The 19,840-nt window shown below is 44.8% G+C and overlaps 1 protein-coding gene across 5 annotated transcripts in view; it reads left to right on the plus strand.

Annotated features, from left to right (window-relative positions):
- The first annotated feature begins 5,816 nt into the window (after window positions 1-5,816).
- VWDE (von Willebrand factor D and EGF domains) overlaps window positions 5,817-19,840 on the plus strand; it is a 72,523-nt gene continuing 58,499 nt past the window's right edge. For 4 of the 5 annotated variants that reach the window (XR_016442301.1, XM_090046900.1, XM_090046901.1 and 1 more), the window contains exons 1-3: window positions 5,817-6,094; window positions 13,319-13,503; window positions 15,967-16,198. Coding sequence is in view for 4 of the 5 variants with exons in the window: in XM_090046900.1 (XP_089903026.1) it covers window positions 6,001-6,094; window positions 13,319-13,503; window positions 15,967-16,198 (511 nt within the window). In the remaining variant the exon portion in view is untranslated. Of the gene's footprint in view, window positions 6,095-13,318; window positions 13,504-15,966; window positions 16,199-19,840 lie in introns of those variants that run through there. The other variant, XM_090046903.1, reaches the window with a different exon arrangement.

Here is a 19,840-nt window from a genome sequence, read left to right on the forward strand (position 1 = left end):
CCTAGGGGCACTTGGAAACAGCAGAAGGATTCAGAGTTCCAAAATGTCATGTAGGAAGGAGCAGTTGGGAAAGAACCAAGACATTTTGCTGGATTTTTTTTCTACTGTATTTAAGATGGTTCACAATGGGATGTTTTTGGATGACTAAAATAAATAAATAAATAAAATATCACAAAGAAGTCTAACTTATACATGTCTTACATGGTTTACATTTTAGATTTGAAGGGAAAAAATTCTTTTCTGGTAGATTTTCTTAAAGAGACTTGCATATGCAAGTAATCCCAATCACGTGCATAGAGCTGTTGTATTCAAAGGAGACTACGTACTTACATCCTTAAAATTAAGTGCATGCCTAAACCCCAATAGGATCAAAGCCTACGGCTTTAATAGAGGCGACTGCAGAATTTGAAGACCAGATTTTATTATTTGTTCATCAAGTCAGCAGATGTATTTTGTTATAAAATATGTATGTTACCTTTTCCTCACATGTTGGACCAAAACATAACAGCAGAATGCTATGAGTAAGGGTATGTTCACGCTAACTCAGTGCTACTCCCAGGAGTGCCACCATGAAACAACATTACACCCACTTGCTCCTGCACAGCAAATCTTGGAAGTGAGGCAATGTAGCCAAAACATGGCAAAGCTCAGTGTGTGCTAAGATACATACCTGATGCAGACAGCCTATGAGCTGTTCCGTCAAGAGCTCAGTGCTCAGAAAGACCCAATTTTGGGACACCTGGAAAGCCCAGAGCAGGAGTGAGTGTATGGTGTGTACTAATGGCATAGCTCCAGGCTGGTATTGAGATACCACAGATGTACTCTTAGTTAATTTTGATAGAAGCCAAGATACTTTATTCAGTGACATTTAACTAACTTTGATATATATCAAAGCAGTGAGCACTAGCATAGGTTTCAATCCCTCAAACACAAACTTAGCATTGGGACTACTCATATCCATAAAGTTAAACCTCTGCACAAGTATTGGCAAGATCAAGGCTATGGGACCAATCCTAGCATACTACTCAAGTGAGCACTCTTACTGAAAGTTTGGCTTTGATTTAGAAAAGCTTCCCTCTTTATAAAGACAGCTTAATTAAGAACAGGCTTAATTTCAAAGCACAAGTTTAAGGTTCCAATTGAGTCATTAGAGCGTAAAACGTAATTCAGTACTTTCCTGTATTAGGATCACTGTGAGTAAGCACAAAGTCCTGAAGTCCTAAAGTAAGGCCCATTTCTTCACCTTATCTTATCCTAGTTAAATAAGCTATTTAGGCACACCAAGACACAGAGAGAGAGAGACAGAAATGTAATATGTTAGAGTATACCATATGTCACACATGCTACTGTATGTGTAAAAAAAAAAAATGTAAAAATAAGAAGGGTTCTGTGTTTCCAGACTTCAAAATAATTTGGCACATTCCGAGTACTTTCAAGTCATTATATAGTACAGTTTATAGACCTTCAAATCATTCTATAGTAAATAATATAAAACTACTTAAGAGCCATAAAACATTAAAGGCCTGATCTAAAGCCCATTGAAATTAAAGGCAAAACTCCCATTAAGTTTCTTTGGCTCTGAATTAATCCATAAGTAGCACAGGTATGTATTCTAAAATTTAAATTAAAACTCACATTGCTAACCCAAGTCAAATTACTTTAGATTCCTACACTGAAGTCTCTTCAGTCCGCAAGTCAAATATAGAGTAAACAAGAGGTCAAATCTGAAAGAGAATTAGAAGCTAAAATACACTAAACATGTCATCATTTACACGAGTTAAACAGTGTGTCAACAATGAGTACATTTACAGGGCGCTGTTTAAAATTCTCTGCACAAATGTTAAAAGCATGTTGAAAAAAAAATACCACTCAAAAGTCATACAGTTTTCAGTAAAGCCAGGGAATGAAATAAACATTAGCAAATTTAACCTCTTATGCTGGTAAAAAATAAGTCAGAAAGTGACTGAAACAAATGGAAGCCTATAATCATGAATTATACTACTTTCTTATTTATCCATAGTGGATATTGAAATGCGATCTAGAATCCATGGCTCTGATGAATCTACTCTGCAACCTGACAGAGCTCATGCTTTCCAGGTTAAGTTCAAGAACACTAGCTCTGCTCAGGACTTTTAAAATATGCCTTTAACTAAAATGAACCCAGAAGAAGTTAAAGCCATAATGCAAATTTGCACGGATAGCTGATAATTGGTTTTAAAGATAGAGCTAATTTCTATATATATTGCCAACATTTAAGTGTTTAAAAATGGTATTTTTTACTTGAAGCCTGAAACAAACTGGCACAGCTAAATAAATTACTTTTCCAATTTTAATACAAACCTTAAGGAATTGATAGTCACAATATGGGTTTGCAAAATAGGGGAGTGGCAATAGGTTTCTCTTGTATTGCACACCAAACTCAGAAACAACATAGCTACAATTCTTGCACTCACTTGAGTTCTCTTTTCTGCAGAAGTCCACAGGAGAGGTAAGTTAGGCTCAAGGAAGGTGCTTAGAGGACCTGTACTAGCTACTAGCATATTCAACATATACCAAAATGCATACAGAGGTTGCCATTAAATTCAACAGCTACCTGTAATTATCTGTTTTAAGCAGCAATACCTCAAATAGTAGCTATATATGTTACATCATTTGCAAATGAGACGTTGTGCTATCTCAGATGCCACACTTTGGGTGCATTTACTCATTGCTGTTCCTTAACACTTCCTTTTGGAAGTATTAAAGCACAGCGAGGTAGAGGTGGTTACTGTGCCATGTGTGCGACACATGGTGTGCACCGCTACATCATCATAGTGGTGTGTTATACCAGGAGAACATGCCATTACGGTGACCTCGCTGACGATCACGTGTGAACCCACATGATCGCTATGTCACCATAGCAGTCTGTATGGAAATATAGTGTGTTGCTACATCACCACAGGGCGACGTGTAGATGCATCATTTATGTAATGATGTTGACTGCTGAGACACTAAAGGAGACATAAAAGGTATGAAAGATGATAAGAGTCACTGGTTAAAGTGTCACCTTAACTCAGACCCTACCACTCAGTCATCTCAAGAGAGAAGGGCTGAAATGTTTTTCCATGCTTACTCAGCAGAACCTGTCTGGTTTTGTTGCCCAAATGGCTGTTGCACTTGAAGAAAGGCCAGACAAGCATCTGTCTTTGCATATAGGCCCCGATCTGTACCCTAATACCGCTGCAACAACTCATCCCCAACACTGCCTACACCTTTTCAGCCAACACCTCTGTTTTCTGTCTGTGCTTCTTGTCATGGGATGGGGTCCTCAACGATCGCAGTGATTTCCTAAGGCCCCTCGAGCCAATGGGCACCCGCAATTCTCGCCTGCCACATCTTTGACGGAAAAATATAAAAATAGGTAGGCTGCCTTTAAGTCCTTTTGGACACGGTTTGATGGACTCTCAGAACCCGTGGGTTCCCAGACCCCTTATAGGTCCTATTTCACAATGGGTGTTTCGGGGGCACCCTAGCCTTATGGGCTATATGCGTGGCTCCAACCACCCCTTTACCACGCCCCAAGCCTCGCAGATGGTAGTGGCATTGTCTTGCCTAGGCCCCATTGTAATTCGGCCCCTGGTCCTCACCGGGCTCTCTGCAGCCCTGTCTTTGCACGGGGCTTTGTGCCCTGCAAAGTGCCATGCCCTCTCTGGCACCAGGGTCCCCATGCTGCAGTGGGCCCCCAATAAGGCCTCCTCCTTCCCCAAATAGCCTCACCCAAAACACCAGCGTTATAAGCAGCAAACAAAACCATAAGCCTCTGGGCTATAACATCAAGTAAAAGATCAGGGTGTGCCTCTGACCCTTCAAAAGATCACAATTCATCCCTGGCACTAAGTGTCTAGTAGGTAAGGGTACCTATGGAGCTCATGGAGCCCCTATGTGCAGCATACCAGGTAGTTGCAGCATCACTAGGTACTTCCTTCCTGGAGGCTCCTTCCCCTCTGTCTGCTAGTAGGGAACTACCTTCCTGGCCTCAGCCCTGCAGTTTATATATGAGCCAGGTCCTGCCCCTTCTGGTCAGCTGACCGCTGGCAGGTGTGGGCCCTGGTAACCAGCAGGGGGGGCTCCCCACTAACTGCTAGGGCTTTCTCTCTAGCAGCTCCAGCCCTTAAAAGGAGCAGGACACCCTAGTGCCCTGCAACACTTCTCTGAAGTTTATCTCAGATCCCCCTGAGGCAGCTTCTAAGAAGATGATCTTCTTTTCACAACTCCTTTCTAAAGAAGTGCCTGTCAGCCCAGTTCAGCAGATCATACAGGCACAGGAGTCTTCCTAGAGTGTCTACACAAGATGCTAAATGCTCAGTAAACTAATACTACTGCGCATTAGTGCATCACAGCAAAAGCCATGCTATAATGCTAATGCACAGTGGAATTAGTCTACTGTGCATTAACTTCATTTAAAACAGTGTTTCTCAACCTATGGGCCATGACCCAAAAGCAGGTTGCAAGAATATATGAAAGCATCATGAACAAACCTTAAAAAATGGATCAACCTTAAAAATGGATTCTGTTTTAAAGGAGAAAAATGTTGGAAACCACTGCTTTCCCCTTGCAGGCTGGCTGGGCTGCTTAGGGCCCCTCATGCCCCACATCCCCTCCGCACACCCACCCCTCTGCCTCACACACTCGGGGCTGGGGGTGGGAGTGAGCGAGGGGCACTGGGTCAGGACTGGCCATTGATGTTTACAGATGGGTCCTGGTACAAAAAAAGGTTGAGATTCACTGACTTAAAAGGTGGGCAGTGGCGTTATTGTGCATTTAGTTCAGTGTTTCCCAACCTTTTCCAGCCCAAGGCACACTTACATTAATACAAGTTTTCCAGGGCACACCTGTTAAGGCATTCCCCATCCTCATACCTACTGTAGGTCATTGTCATGGCAAAATTTGGTGGCACACCTGTTCATTTCTGATGGCGCACTTTTGAGCCTCGGCACACTGGATGGGAAACACTGATTTAGTTAGTAACTACTGCAGGTTCTAAACTTCCAGGAGCGGGGGCCAGCGGTGACTGGGGACTGCCCGCAGACCCCTGGCAGGCGTGATGCGTAGAGGGCGCACGCGGGTGCACGCGTGCCCTCTGAGCGTGGCAGGGCACCGCCTGCAAAAAGGTGCTGTCACGGGCGGTCGCGGCTCGCCATCCCGTGCGTGTCGGCGGCATCTGCGGGCGGTCCGTGATAGCCGCTGGCCGCTGCAGGCGGTGCCTGCGGGTGGTCGCCGACCCCTGGCTGCCGCTCGCCACCCCCACAACTGCCGATAGCGCCGGCGGCACGTGCGGGAGCTGCCCCGCTTACCGCAGCCGCGCTCCTGCCGCCACTGCCCCCCCCAGCTGCCGGGAGCACGCGCCGCCCACGACGCCTGGCGGCGCGGGGGAGGGCGGCAAGCAGCGACCACCTGCAGGCGCCGCCGCCGCCTGTGGCAACGGCACCTTTTTGCAGCGGGCGCCCCGCCAATCTCAGGGGCCCCGCGTGCACCCCCGACACGTTGCCAACGGCCTACATTCAGCTCTCCAATTCAAAGGCACGTTCATTACCGCATTGCTGTTTTATTTGGGGACGAAACACCAGGGGAATACATCTAGCTCCAGTGGAAACGGAGGGGGTACAAACCACTGAACAGAGAGCGCTGGACTCCCTCCGCTTTCCAGCTCCGTGCCCCAGCTTTTCAGCGAAACAGCGAGCTGCCGGGCGCGGGCGCGGGCACAGCCCTGCGGGGCACCATTTGCTGCCCGCGTGGAAGGGCGGGGCGGGCCCCCAGGCCTTGCCGCGCGCGGGCGCCTGGCGCGCGTGGCCGGGCTGAGCTCTGCAGTGAGGCTGCCCCCGCGCCCCCGCTGGACCCGCGCCAGCCTCAGGAGCGGGCGGGAGCGGCAGCCAGGCCCCTGAGCGCGGCGGCGAGGGGCGGGGCCGGGCGGCCGGCCGGGCAGTGCAAGCCCCCGGGCCCCGCAGACCCGGCGGAGGAGCGATGCTGCCGGGAGCGGGAGCGAGGGCGGGGGCGGACTGGCCCGTGCCGCTCTGCGCGGTGCTGCTGTGCCTCGGGGCCGCGCGCTGCCAGCCAGGTAAGGGCGCGGGCGCGGACGGGCTCTGCTTGCCCAGGCTCCCTGCGGCCGCCTGCAGCGGTGCCCAGGCTGAGCCCGGACCCGTACGGGCTGTGCGGGGCCTCCTTCACCTCCACCAGCGCGCAGGCATCGGCGCCCTCCTCTGGCAGGGAAGGAGAGGTCTCTGCTTCCGTACTGGGATCCGCTCCAGGTCCCATTTGGGACCTGTAGGCGATGCTGCTTCTCCTTCAGTTGTTCTGCCGTGGCGTTGCTCTACTGCTTAGCTCTCCTCAGCATCGCAGCCTGCTGGGATATAGGAGCAGGATTGTTGGGAAGCCAAGGGTGAGGTGAGGCGAGGTGAGATGGGCTTCCAGATGAGGATGCCCACGGGTCCCTCAGCCACAGTCTGTTGAGGACCGGATCCAAGCCTTCTCATTAACTTCAGCAGGCTTTGAATTAGACTCAGGGTCAAAGTAATGCCTGGTCCATCTCCAAAATGAGGGCTTAGATCAGACATAGTCTATGATTGCCTGGCAAGGGAAGCATCGTGACCACGGAGGCGGTCTTTGTAGCCACACGGGGCATGCCGTTCTCCTGGCACAGGATAGTACCTGCCAAGGTAATGTATGGTAAATCTCCCACTTAGCTGCTGGAGTGGGAAGGTCTTGGCTTTATGAAATGGAAGACTTCTCCCTGGATTGCCCCTTGGGCCTTACAGCTGACGGCAAGCAAAACTCCCAGGCATTCAAACCCCAAGCCTCTGGGCTTGGGCCTGCAAGTAGGATGCCCACCAAAGGTTTTGGGAACATCTGAAGCCCTAGATGAGGGTGGAGGATGCTTGCCGGTAGTAGGGCCACTTATGCTTCTGGACTCTTGGATTTGGAATTAGTTTTGGCTGATTTGGCCTGGGATACATTAAAAACATGCCCCCCCCCCCCCCCCCCCCGCAAATCTCCAAAATGAGCCACTCACTCCTTAGCAGTGAGAACCTGCTAAGCATCAACAACATTTCCCCTTTTTTCGTGCACAAATTTAGATTTCAAGCCTGATACTTAGATACAAATCCCACTGGATTGGAACACAACTTTTTTTTTATATGAATAAGCAAAATGGGGTTTTTTTTCCAATTATTTGAGTTGGTCTAATAAAAATATCAGATTTGCCCAAAGAACCTTGTCTGCCTGTATCCTTAGTCCAACACAGCTACAACCTACATCCTTTCAATATTACATTGCTTTCGCCAATAACGTCTAACAAGGACATTGATCATTTGGAAGCAAAATCAAGCTTAAAATTCTTAACTCCTCTTATTATTCTCTTAAACTTGCCTTATAAACTGCAGCACACATGCTGTATATTGTCAGTCCCTGGCCTAAGACCTTCACTAAAACCAAGGCATAAAGCCCTAAGTTAAAGCTTGTTCTGATTGTGTTTTAAAATGTTCTTAAATGTTAATTTTTTTCTTTGTTTTAATTTCTTGGGGGGGGGAGAGGAATCCTCATAAACAGATGATGCAAGACTGCATTGTATGCTGCACCTTTACACTGTATTATAACATTACATATTTATACACTTCTTAAAGTGTCTTATGTAAGCATTTAGGAACTTTAAAAACTTGAGTTATTAACATGGTAGGTCTCAAGAGTTCTAACATCCATTGAATTAGTGAAATTTATGTAGGGTTTGTTTTGTTTTTTACATAGTTCACTCCTAATGTTGATGAATTAAGCTAATTTTAGGAAGTAGGTATTATTTCTGCTCTCCTGTAAAACAGTGTTTTCATGGCTAATGAGCTGTAGCATTCTAGTTTATATACCTCAATCCTCAAGCATAAAATATGTAGGGTACATTCTTGGGTTAAAGATACAGAGTACACTTTTGGTTTAAAGAATGAAAGCTGTTAGAGCACATAATTAATTGATGTAGCTTTTCCAAAAACATTTATTTGTGGTTATTTTTTCTAAATACCAAAAGACAAATTGAAAGTATGTACATGCATTCATTCTTCTGTTAAAAGCCCCTTTATTTTTTAAATAGGAGGTGTGATTTGCATATACACTAATCCCTTTTTACATCATCCTTCCAGCACAAAGGGACCTGGACTTGAAAGTATTAAGGGCCCTTAATGTAAATGAGGGCCTGCAAATGTTTTCCTGTCTTTTGGCTATAATATAAGCCGATTCACAGGAGTAACTACTATTTAAAGTAGTACCAATATCTGCTCTTGGATATTGTTATGTCTTTAAGTTCAGTAAGTGCAACAAGAATTCATTCAAGCTCAGGATTTCACTTGTAATAATAAACAGTTATTATGTATAGTTGTTTGACAAATCCTGTCTTTAGCTAGAGAATATAAACTGGTAAGTACCTGAGGCACTTAAGTGATTGTGTCGTCAGCTGGATTCTCAGGTTCCAAGTAGACTGTCTGCCTAAAAGGCAGGTTTAAACTTTGAAGAATCCCATCCTTAGTTTGAAAGTCTTGCAGAAAAAAATTTGGCTATGCAAAGGAGCAACAGAAGACTATGCATGATGGTAGTGCCACTTAAGCCATACTTCGAAAGCTTGAGTGCTTCATTATATCGTGTTGAAAAACATTTCTACTGAAATTGCAAAGGTTCATTGGAAAGCTGAACTTCTAGCCAAACCTTAACATTTCTCAGATTTCAGTCAACAGTTTTTGACAAAATATCTCGCTTCTCCTCAGAAATAAGATGTTTTATAAAAAAAAAAAAATTCCGTCAATAAATCGTTTTGATGCAAATATACAATGGCCTCTAGCTTTTAATGCATAAACTTCATTCTGGCTTGCTGCATAGATGAGAATAACTCTCTCTCTCTTCAGGTTGAGTGACATATAGACTCTAGAACATAAATATTCTCTGTAGAGTTTCTTAGCATTCACTATTTAACAACAAAAAGTATTAGTTTCCATGGAGAAGAATTTGTTATAAGAAACCAGCCAGACTACAAGAGCAAGAACATTTAATTAATACTATTGATTATTTTTACTGTTGCAGTCATTTTTCAGAGTGGGCCAGGGAAAAAAAAAAAGCAAACAGAAGTTACAACATTCTACTCATGGTTTCAAAAACTGTATGAATGGCCAGGTCACATTCACAAGTTATAGGCAAAATACTGGAAACTAAATTATCTCATACTGTCTGCTCTTTAGTTTTGTATATTTTTAATAGTAAATATGGTTTTTAATTGCTCTGACAACATACTAAAATTTACAAGTTATATGTACAATAAATGATACTTTGCTAAAATGAAGTAAGAGAATAAAGTAAATTTGACTAAAATATTGCTGTTGAAAACATAACTGGTACTAATGGGTTATAGGAGAGATTTAAAAGATGCTGCCACATTCAAAAAAAGATGAAACCCTATAAAAATAGAAGATGGTTCATGAACGGCTTGCACTGAAACCTGTTTAGAGAACATTTCAATAACACACATGACTGACCTTTGATTTGTGTGACGGTTTTCTACAAATTCCAATGAGAGATAAATACTCAACCTGTATGGACATGAACAACCTAGCCCTAGAGGCTATTACGGCCAATGCAAAAAAACACACCAGTGGCATAGTCAGTCACATTAATTGCCATCTGCATTTAGGCAATAGAAGATAAAGCAATTGTTACCTGCTTCGGTTGCCTAACGCCATAGCAGATTAAATCTCCAGTCTTTGAAAGATCCTTATAATCTCTTTAAAAAAATTGAGGTATATTGCTCCACTAAGTAATTTTGTTCTTTAGGAAGAGGGGATTTCCTGATTTTGAAGACTGTTTCACAAATACAATTATGGCAACTATGGTAAAACAAATGTTATTACTATTTCTGAAGTGAATGAAATAGATAAATTATTTCATCCAATAAGTATCTTTATTCAGTATGAACTACTTTTCTCAGACATAAAGAAATAATTGAAGTTTATGTTAGGGTGCACTGATAGAGATTTTTTGGGTCGATTCCGATGGTCGATTTTTAATGAGCCATATCGGCCAATACCAATCTGATTGCAAATATGTGGCTGGGCAGCTTGGAGAGCAGCATCCAGATGGTAAGTCTGTTGTGGGGGAAGGGAAGAGGGGGGAGGGTAAAGGTGTGGGGGGGCAGATTGAGGCCCTATGGTGAGGGAGGGAGTGGGGCTGGGGCTGGGGCTAGGGCATGGGCAGGGGCAGGCACTGCACAGTACAGCCGGGACAGGGCATGGGACAGAGCTGTGAGCAGCTCATTCAAGGGGTGCAGCGAGAGATGGCTCCTGCTGCTACATGTACCCCAGGAGGGCATGGGGGCATGTGCCACTAGGAGGGGGGCTATGATGAATTTTGGTGTGGTTGCAGCCCTCCCCATAGCCCCTCTTCCAATGCCACCACTGCCCGCCCCGAGTGCAGCCTGTCCCAGCCCCCCACCTGCAAGAGCTTGGCACCACCCTGGCTTCAGCTTGCCACACCAGCCCGTCCTTGCTCCACATGCAGATCCGGGGGCAAACGCCCCCCCATGTCCTCCTGGGGTGCATGCAGCAGTGGGAGCCCCTTCCCCCCTGCACCCATTGGATGAGGTGCTTACGGCTCCATCCCATGCTCCTCCCCGGCTATGCAGTGCCTGCGCCTGCTCCAGCCCCAGCCCCACTCTCTCCCTCACCACTGGGTCCTTGATCTGCCCCCACGCCCCTTCCCTCACAACAGACTTAGCAGCTGAACTCAGCTGCTCTCCAGACTGCTGGGCTATGCTCCTGGCCTTCTGCATGTTGCGCTGTGGCTGTGTGCATGCATGCAGCATTTATCAGCAACATTATCGGCCACATCAGCCAAAATAAGCTGATTGCTGATACTGTCAATTTTCCTTATATCGGTGCCGATCCGATATGCGACTGATGTATTGGTACACCTCTAGTTTATGCTGTTAATATTCGAATATCATGGCAGCCATAGCCTATTTGCTTTATAGTTCTACTTCTTCACTTATGGCGGAGTGTGTGCTGTTATTCCTCAAAAGTAGAAAACAATATTAAATGTCCAAGCCTATATAATAGAAAACACTTTCACTGTAAGCACTATGTGCCTATGTTAGATTTTTGCAAAAGGCAATGATTAATTATGCCTGATGACAGCACCATCCTTTTATTACTAAGGATTTTTCCTAAACTCCATCCTCAGAGAGATCACAGCCAGTATTAATTTAGCATTTTAAATAAACAGCTTGGGGGAAGGGTTTTTTCTTAAAGCTAAGATAATTTCATGAGCTAGCCTTTTTTCCTAAGAAAGAGCCATTCATAGATTAGATTTTAAGAAATTGGAACTACAGTTAAAATTTCCTTCATATACAGTTAATTGAATATAGCAACTACAGTGTTGAGACTGGGTTATCACTAACTGTGTATCCATAGTTGTACTACAAATAAGTGCGTGATGCAGACAGGTAAGTACTCATTATTATGTATAGTTAAATGTTTAATCACTTCCAAATTCAATTGTGTTAACTGCCTGAAGGTATCAGTTGTGCCAGTGTACACGTGCAATGTTTATAAGGCCTCTTCAGTTTCCCTTCAGTGTTGGGGAATTCTGCTTCTTATGTATCATTTCTGTTTTCAGTTATTCTCCTTTTGAAGTAATAGCTCATAAACAAGGGACCTTTGGAGAGTCCTTAGTCTAGGGGTGGGCAATTATTGGGTTGAGAGGGCCACATAGAGAGTTTTGACAGACTGTCATGGATTGGGACAGCACACCCCTCCCCCAGCAGATCACTGAAACTCCCTAAGTGGCTCTGTCCCATGCTTGGCCAGGTAGCTGGAAGTGGGCAGGAAGTGGCATCCAGGAATAGGAGAGTGGACAGGGCTGGGGCTGAGATCACTGGGCTGTGACAACTTGGGCTGGGGCCTGGGACAGAGCTGTGATCCACTTCCCGCACACCCCTGCGACAGGCCTGTTCCATGGGCAGCAGCATGCAGAAAGCAGATCATGCCTCTGCCTTGGGCCCTGGCTCCATTCTGTCACCACTCCATGATCCTGGGGCCTGTGTGGCGACCAGCTGGGACCAGCACAGGCAGGGCACACAGCCAGGCAGGTGGGAAGTGGCATGCAGGAGCAGGAAGGATGGGCGGGGTCAGGGCTGGGATTGAGATTGCAGGGTGGTGACAGTGTGGGGCCAGGGTTTGGGGCACAGCCACAATCCACTCCCCACATGCCTCTGCCTGCAGAACTGGAACCTGTCACAGGGATATGCAGGGAGCAGATCCTCTCTCTATGGCTCTGCCTCAGGCTCTGGCCCCACGCTGCCACAGCCCAACTGTCACACCCCACTCCCGGGCCCTATTCCCCACCCATCCACAGCTTTATCCCATCTGCCCAGCCATGCACCTTGTGAACGCCCGTCTTGACCCCAGCCGTGACCGTGGAGCAGATGGGCTGGGGTGCCTAGGCAGAAGGGCCAGGTCTGGCAGCAGCAGCAGCTGAAAGGAACTTCTACTGCTGCCAGGGTTGCCCGGAAGTAAGTCTGGCTGCCACACCACTGCAGCCCTGCTACACACCCGGGGTGATGGGACTGGCTACATGCGCCATGGCCTAGGCTTCCCCCCAGCTTCTGGGCTGGGTAGGATTAAAGGGCTTGCTGCAGGCCAAACAAAATCCATTGGCGGGCTGTATCTGGCCCATGGGCTGTATTTTGCCCACCCCACCTTAGTCCATTTGAAGCAAGATTTTCTGGCAGTATTTTGCATCACTTCAAATTATAAAGTAAAAGAACAAGGTTAAAGCTGGGAATAAAAATACGTGTTCAGTATTTTACAAAGGATGCCTCCCCTTTTGTAGCTAAATCCTCATACGGTTTTCAAATTATGTTTGTTTATACAGGCATGAAAAGAGCTAGTATAACATGAAAAACATTAACTGTGTCAATAGCTTTGCTCAGAAAGAGGTAGCTAGCTGTGTTAGTCTGAAATCAGTCAAAAGACAGGGTAGATATGCACATTTAGAGACTAAATAAGATACATAGAGAGAGGAAAAGCTTTTATTAACCCAAGTTATCCTTGCTAGCACAAGTTCTTATAGAGAAACAAACCCTGCTATCTCTTATTGTAACTTAGTATAGCACTAAAGAAATCAGAGTTCTGGGGCATGATCCAACTGCAGAATAAAATGATTCACAATTCTGTAGCACCTTCCAGTTAAGAGGATTTTAAACCTATACATCCAGATCTTTGATAGGCAGATTATATCTTATATATTCTTATTTACGCAGTTCTTGAATGTTATCCTGGCGGACATCAGATCCTTCAGAGCCCTTACCGAAGTGTTGATTTTGATTCATCACAGCTTCAACAATCAGCTATACAGGATTTAATATGTGATCATTCACTAACATCAGGATGGTACCGCTTTCTAATATTTGATAAGCCAGCTGAGATGCCAACCAAGTGCGTAGAGGTATCGGTGCATATTATTTTATCTGTGAACAATTACACATTCTTCTGCTTTAAACTTTCATAACAGGATGGGTTCCTACCAAAGGAATATTAACTAGACAGAAGAACTGAGGCATGTGATATGTGCCAGGTAGAAATTTATGCACAAAGTCAGCTGAAATATGTGACTCACAAGTACAGGAATATTATGTCATGAATATTATGTCATCTCAAAAGCTAAACATCACGGTTAGGTTACTTAGGTTAATTTTGTAGCATTTAACCAACCAGCATTTATAATCACTGTTATGAAGGTTTTCTTTACACTAGTTCAGTGCTTTGCCATACATGGGAATGGCATGCAGGTCAACCAAATGAAACCGAATCCAGACAAGACAGGGGATTCAATGCGGGCAGTTTGCAGCTCCCAGTGCAGAGGCAGCAAGGCAAAGAGCCCTGAGCCCACAGAGGGAAGCCTCCACCCTAGCCTCGCTCAGCTCCACTCCTAAAAATGTCCAAGTACTTAAAAATGGTGGCAAAAGTGCTTGAACTAAATCTCATTCTTTGAGCTTTAGTTTAAGTGCCTCTTCTGCCATTTTTAAGTGCCAGGATGCCAGTCCCCTGGACAAGACACCCATGGCTCCGTTCCACTCTTCGCCCTGGCCCCAGGATCCCATTCACTGCCCTGCCCCACTCCTTCCATCACTGTGGGGGCCTGGATCTGCCCCCTCTATGTCCCTTCCCCTCCACAGACTTACCTGCAGGGCGCTGCTCTCCATGCTGACTGGCTTCATTCCTGTAAATTGTTTATTGGATTGTTATTGGAAGATATACCTGGTGAATAATTGGCTATTGGGATTGGCCAAGAAAATCTTTATCGGTGCACCGCTAACCTAAAGGACTGCCTTCTCCCTTAAGCCCCACTGAGATCAGCCAAGAGCAGCTTTCCACGAGTATTATCATTATGCCAAGTTTGCTTAGCAAAAACATTCTCAGCAGTTTGCTCTTCCACTCAGGAACTTTTTCCCCTTTAAGCCTGTCATATCCTGAGCCTGGACATCTTCTGGAAGCTTGTAATTTGGTATTTTATATTCTATTTTAATACTGTTATAAGGTATTTTGTTCTCTTCCTGTTAGCTGTCTTGAGCCTGTGTTGGGAAAGGCAGCATAGAAATCAAATAAATAGTTTCAAACATAAATAAAAGGGTAGCACTTTACTAAAAATATTATGAAGTAATATAGGTCTTTAGCCAAAGATTCCCCTCATAAAGGCATGATTTTAAAATGTACACTTTAGAGAGAAAAGAAGTAAATTAATTCTAAAATATCTTGAATTAAAGAACATCTACCTTAAATTAAATAGAACTAAGATTATTTTGCATCTGACCTGTAAAAATTATATCATATTCAAGAGTAATCCTTAAGTTTGAATTTTCTGTGGTTGCAGTGCTTGATTTTGGGACTAGTACATTTCTGAAATATTTATACCCTTAAGTGACATGTGCTCTCAGCCTTTAACACTGCCTTAATATAGTTCTGTTTTAAAAGTTCTGTGGTTTTTAATGAAAGATTTTATTGTGAGAAAGAAAGATTTCAGTCCTCTTATATTTCTATAATACTTTACAGTATTTTATAATATTTTAAGAGTCATTTCATCAGTACAATAAATGAGCATAGGACAACTAAAGCACACTGGCTAGTTAAATAGGCTTTACAGCTGTTCTGTGTCTTCAGAGCAGTGCAAAGTAGCTGAAGTTTACTCGGAACCCTTAATTTGCAATCCTCTAAGGATTTAGAGAGCTATACTGCAGACACTAGCATCATATTTAAAAAGGGGAAAGGAAAACTCAGCTTGGATTCCTGATGCATCTGTTGGTTAAGCCATTCTTCACCCCCAGCTCCCCAACCCCACAGCATGCTGCTGTTTCAGTTCCTACCAGGAGTGCTTTTCAAGGAGGCATCTATAGAACCCAAAAGGAACTGATGAGCTTGGTCACCTAATGATACATGTCCATTTTTTCTTATATCACTGGTTCATCATGACTGGTAGAAATGTTACCAGGATATTAACTGGAGCATATCTCTAGTGGTTGTTATCTCCGCCTTTGGCAGATGTTACGCTTAAGACATGATTAACCAGTTAATCATATCTGAAGTAGCATTGTGGTTACATGGTTATGCCGTTAATGACACAATAAAATGAGGGATAAGCCATAAAATTGTTTCACAGAATATGAATAATAATTTTTTGGCTGGTTCCCATTGCACCTTAAAGACTAGGTTGCTGACCCCTGCTTTAAATAGATTTCTTCTCTGATAGCATTCTGCAACACACAGTGTATATGAAACAATCTTTTAATCTGAGTGCTCGGTTTAGTAAATGCATGTAAGTACCTGCTTGTGCACTAAAATAATTGAAAACATAAGCATCTTTCATTAAACTCTATAACATAGCATTTCTGCTAATTTTTGTTTCGTGCTAAAGATGAACCACTGTGGAACTCAAGCTCCTGTTTGGTTATCTCTGAGGGAGTCAGAATCTATGCCTCAGCCTGGTGAGATCAAACAATTAACAGCTTGTGCAACATGGCAGTTTTTCTTCAGTGCCACAAAAGATTGCTGTCTTTTCCGAATCCCTGTAAGTGTGAGGAACTGTGGCAATTTCTTCATCTACTTACTACAGCCTACCCAGGGGTGCATGGGGTACTGTGCAGAAGGTGAGAAAACATGCATTTATAATCTTACAAAATGTGCTTCATTAGTGTCTCTCTAAACTAGGGGTTCTCAACTGTTTTAGATCTAAGAAACTGCTTGGAAAATGCCAGGTTTTAGCTTTCACTTGTTTTTTGACTATGGAAAAATAAAGCAATTCTTCTCTTGCAAAGATCTCAGAAAACCATTCTGACCTGTTGTGGTATTTGACACTAAATTTCTACATGTTTATTTTATAAATCATGTGTAAGTGTTTTCATATCTAAAAGTGCTGATATTGTGTGGCACCCCATGGTACCTTGTGTGTTCTTCTGGGTGGAGTAAGAGCACACACAAAGCAACAACAAACTCTCCCTGTGCCTGAAGAAGGGTGTTGTTACCCGAAAGCTTGCAAAGAACATTTTCCCCAACAGTTTATTTGGTCTAATAAAAGATATCACATTTACCCAAAGAACCTTATCTGCCTACATACCCAAATCATAATTTTAATCATTTTTTCCAATTGATCATTATTTTTCTTGTGTTTTCACTCATCACTTGATATGGCAACTTGTGAAATGTAAACATTTAAAAATAAAAACATATGTTTGAAAGTTTTCCTATAATCAAAGGGTTTTTAAGCTTTTTGGGTCAGTGTACCCCCGATGGCTGGTCAAGAAGGAAGGACTCCCCCGGTGGCTGATAGGCAACCGTGGGGCAGGGAGGTGGAGGGAGTCACTTGTACTTGTAATACTAACAGTGTAGAAAAATAATTTACTAAGATATTGAAGCAAGGCAAAATTGTGTCAAAGTAAATTTTGATCGATTACTTGGTGCCTCGAACAAGGAATTAAACTATACGTACATGACTTTATTAAAATATCTTACTATTAAGTCTGGATGGGACGGGAATTAGTCTGGATGGGATGCAAAAGAACTAGAAAAGCATGGTTCTAAAATTCCTTCTAAAAAGAATCTGTTTGGTTTTATGAGAAATTCAAAGTGCCAAGTTTTCAAACATAGGTTCTTGGATCTTGATCCAGTAATTAGATTAATTAGTGTAGAACCCTACACCAATGCAGAGCTCCATTAGATAATGTATAGGACCCCATATCAGAAAAAACTATCTTACACAAGTACTTAAATTGAGACCAACCCAAGATTTGTATTTTATTTAATTGTAACATTTTGCTCATTTAATTTCATAGATGTCATAGACATTCGGGCTGGAAGGGACCTCAGAACACCATCAAGTCCAGCACGCCGCCCAAAGGGCAGGAAGTCAGCTGTGGTCATAGGATCCCAGCAATATAAGCATCCAATTTGCTCTTGAAGGTGTTCAGAGTAGGTGCTTGAACCACCTCTGATGGCAGGCTGTTCCAGACCCTGGGGGCTCGGACAGTAAAGAAGTTCTTCCTTATGTCCAGCCTGAAACGGTCTCGCAGTAGTTTATGACTGTTCGACCTTGTCATCCCTTGGGGCACTCTGGTGAACAAATGTTCCCCCAGATCCTGGTGGTCACCCCTCATAAACTTATAGGTGGCCATCAGATCACCCCTGAGCCTGCGCTTTTCCAGGCTAAAGAGCCCCATGGCTCTCAGCCTTTCGTTGTAAGGTCTGTTTTCCTGACCTCTGATCATGCGCATGGCTCTTCTCTGGACTCGCTCAAGCTTCTCCACATCCTTTTTGAATTGTGGAGCCCAAAACTGGACGCAGTACTCCAGCTGCGGCCTCACCAAGGCCGAGTACAAGGGGAGAATGACGTCCCGGGATTTGCTCGAGAAGCATCTATGGATGCAAGCCAGCGTTTTGGTCGCTTTACTAGCCGCAGCATCGCATTGCAGGCTCATGTTCATCTTGCAGTCAGTGATGACCCCCAAGTCTCTTTCTTCCATAGGGCTATCCAATGTAGCACTGCCGAGCCTATAAGGATGCTTCAGGTTTTTCTTCCCAAGGTGGAGATCCTTGCATTTTTTGGTGTTAAACACCATCAGGTTCTTGTCCGCCCATTTGCTGAGCCTGTCCAGGTCAGCCTGGATCACCTGCCTTTCACCTGGCATGGATGCTTTGCCCCAAAGTTTTGGTGTCATCAGTGAATTTGGCCAGTCCACCCCTGACTCCAATGTCCACATAATTAACTAAGAAGTTGAACAATATGGGTCCAAGAACAGAGCCTTGAGGGACCCCACTGGTCACAGGACACCATGATGAGTGACTGCCATCAATTACAACCCTCTGGGTCCGACCACGGAGCCAATTTCCCAGCCAGCAGATCATGGTGGACCCAAGGCCACAGTTGGCTAGTTTCACCAAGAGGTGATCATGGGATACCAGATCGAAGGCTTTTTTGAAGTCAAGATATATGACATCAATCTCATCTCCCTTGTCCAGGTCATAGGTCACCTGGTCGTAGAAGGAAATGAGATTGGCCAAGCAAGACCTACCCACAAGAAATCCGTGCTGGCTATCCCTTAGGATGTTGGCCTCGGCCAGTCCATTAAGGATGGCCTCTTTAATAAACTTTTCTAAGATCTTCCCCAGGGTAGAAGTCAGGCTAATGGGCCTGTAGTTAGCCAGATCCACTTTCCTCCCTTTCTTGAAGATAGGCACCACATTGGCCTTCTTCCAGTCTTTGGGCACTATACAGGAGCACCAGGAGTTTTTAAATATCCGTGCCAGGGGCTGAGTTATGACTCTCGCCAGCTCCTTGAGTACCCTGGGGTGTAGATTGTCAGGGCCGGCTGACTTGAAGGTATCCAGCTTCTCAAGATGTTCCTTCACAAGGTCAGCATTTATGGAGGGCAGGGGATCTCCCCCACCTGGATCTCCCTGTCCCATAGCGGGCATGGGTGTCCCATGAGACTGATGAAAGACTGATGCAAAGTACCCATTTAATAGGTTGGCTTTTTCCTGGGCGTCAGTTGTCAGTTGCCCCATCTGGTTCAAGAGGGGTCCAGTGTTGCCCTTGCCCTTTGCCTCTGGCTCCCCACATATCTGAAAAAGGACTTTTTATTGTCCTTGATGCTCGAAGCTAGTTGGAGTTCAGTTGCAGCCTTGGCTTTCCTGGTTTGCTCCCTGCAGGACTGGACCAGTGCAGAATAATCCTCCTTGGAGATTAATCCCGTCCTCCATCCTTTGTAGGCTTTTCTTTTTAGCCTCAGGAGGCCTGCTAGATCCCTGTAGAGCCAGGGGGGCTGCAGTGCCCTCTTGCTGCCTTTCCTCTGAGATGGAATAGACTTAGCTTGTGCATTGAGGATCACTCCCTTGAGGAGTATCCACTCTTCTTGAACTCCCCTCTCCCTGGGATCATGGTCCCTTAGGGCCTGACTGACAAGTCTCCTGAGCTTGTCAAGGTCGGCTTTTCTGAAGTCAAGGACTTCTGTGTTGCTGACTGACTTGCCAGCTTTATGGCGGATGGTGAAGGTGATCAGCTCATGGTCGCTGTCACCCAGCTTCCCATCGATCACTAGGTTGCCGATTAGGTCATCCCCTGTAGCCAGTACCAGGTTGAGCAGTGCTTTGCCTCTCGTTGGCCCATAAACTTCTTGAGTTAGGTAGAGGTCATCCATGCACGATAGGAAGCTTTGCGACTGCTCGGATTTTGCTGAGTAGTCCTCCCACGAGATGTCCAGGTAATTGAAGTCACCCATGACAACCATGGTCCTGGA

This window comes from Crocodylus siamensis, chromosome 5 (genome assembly GCF_052110815.1).
Source record: "Crocodylus siamensis isolate JL-2025a chromosome 5, ASM5211081v1, whole genome shotgun sequence".
Lineage (NCBI taxonomy): Eukaryota > Metazoa > Chordata > Crocodylia > Crocodylidae > Crocodylus > Crocodylus siamensis.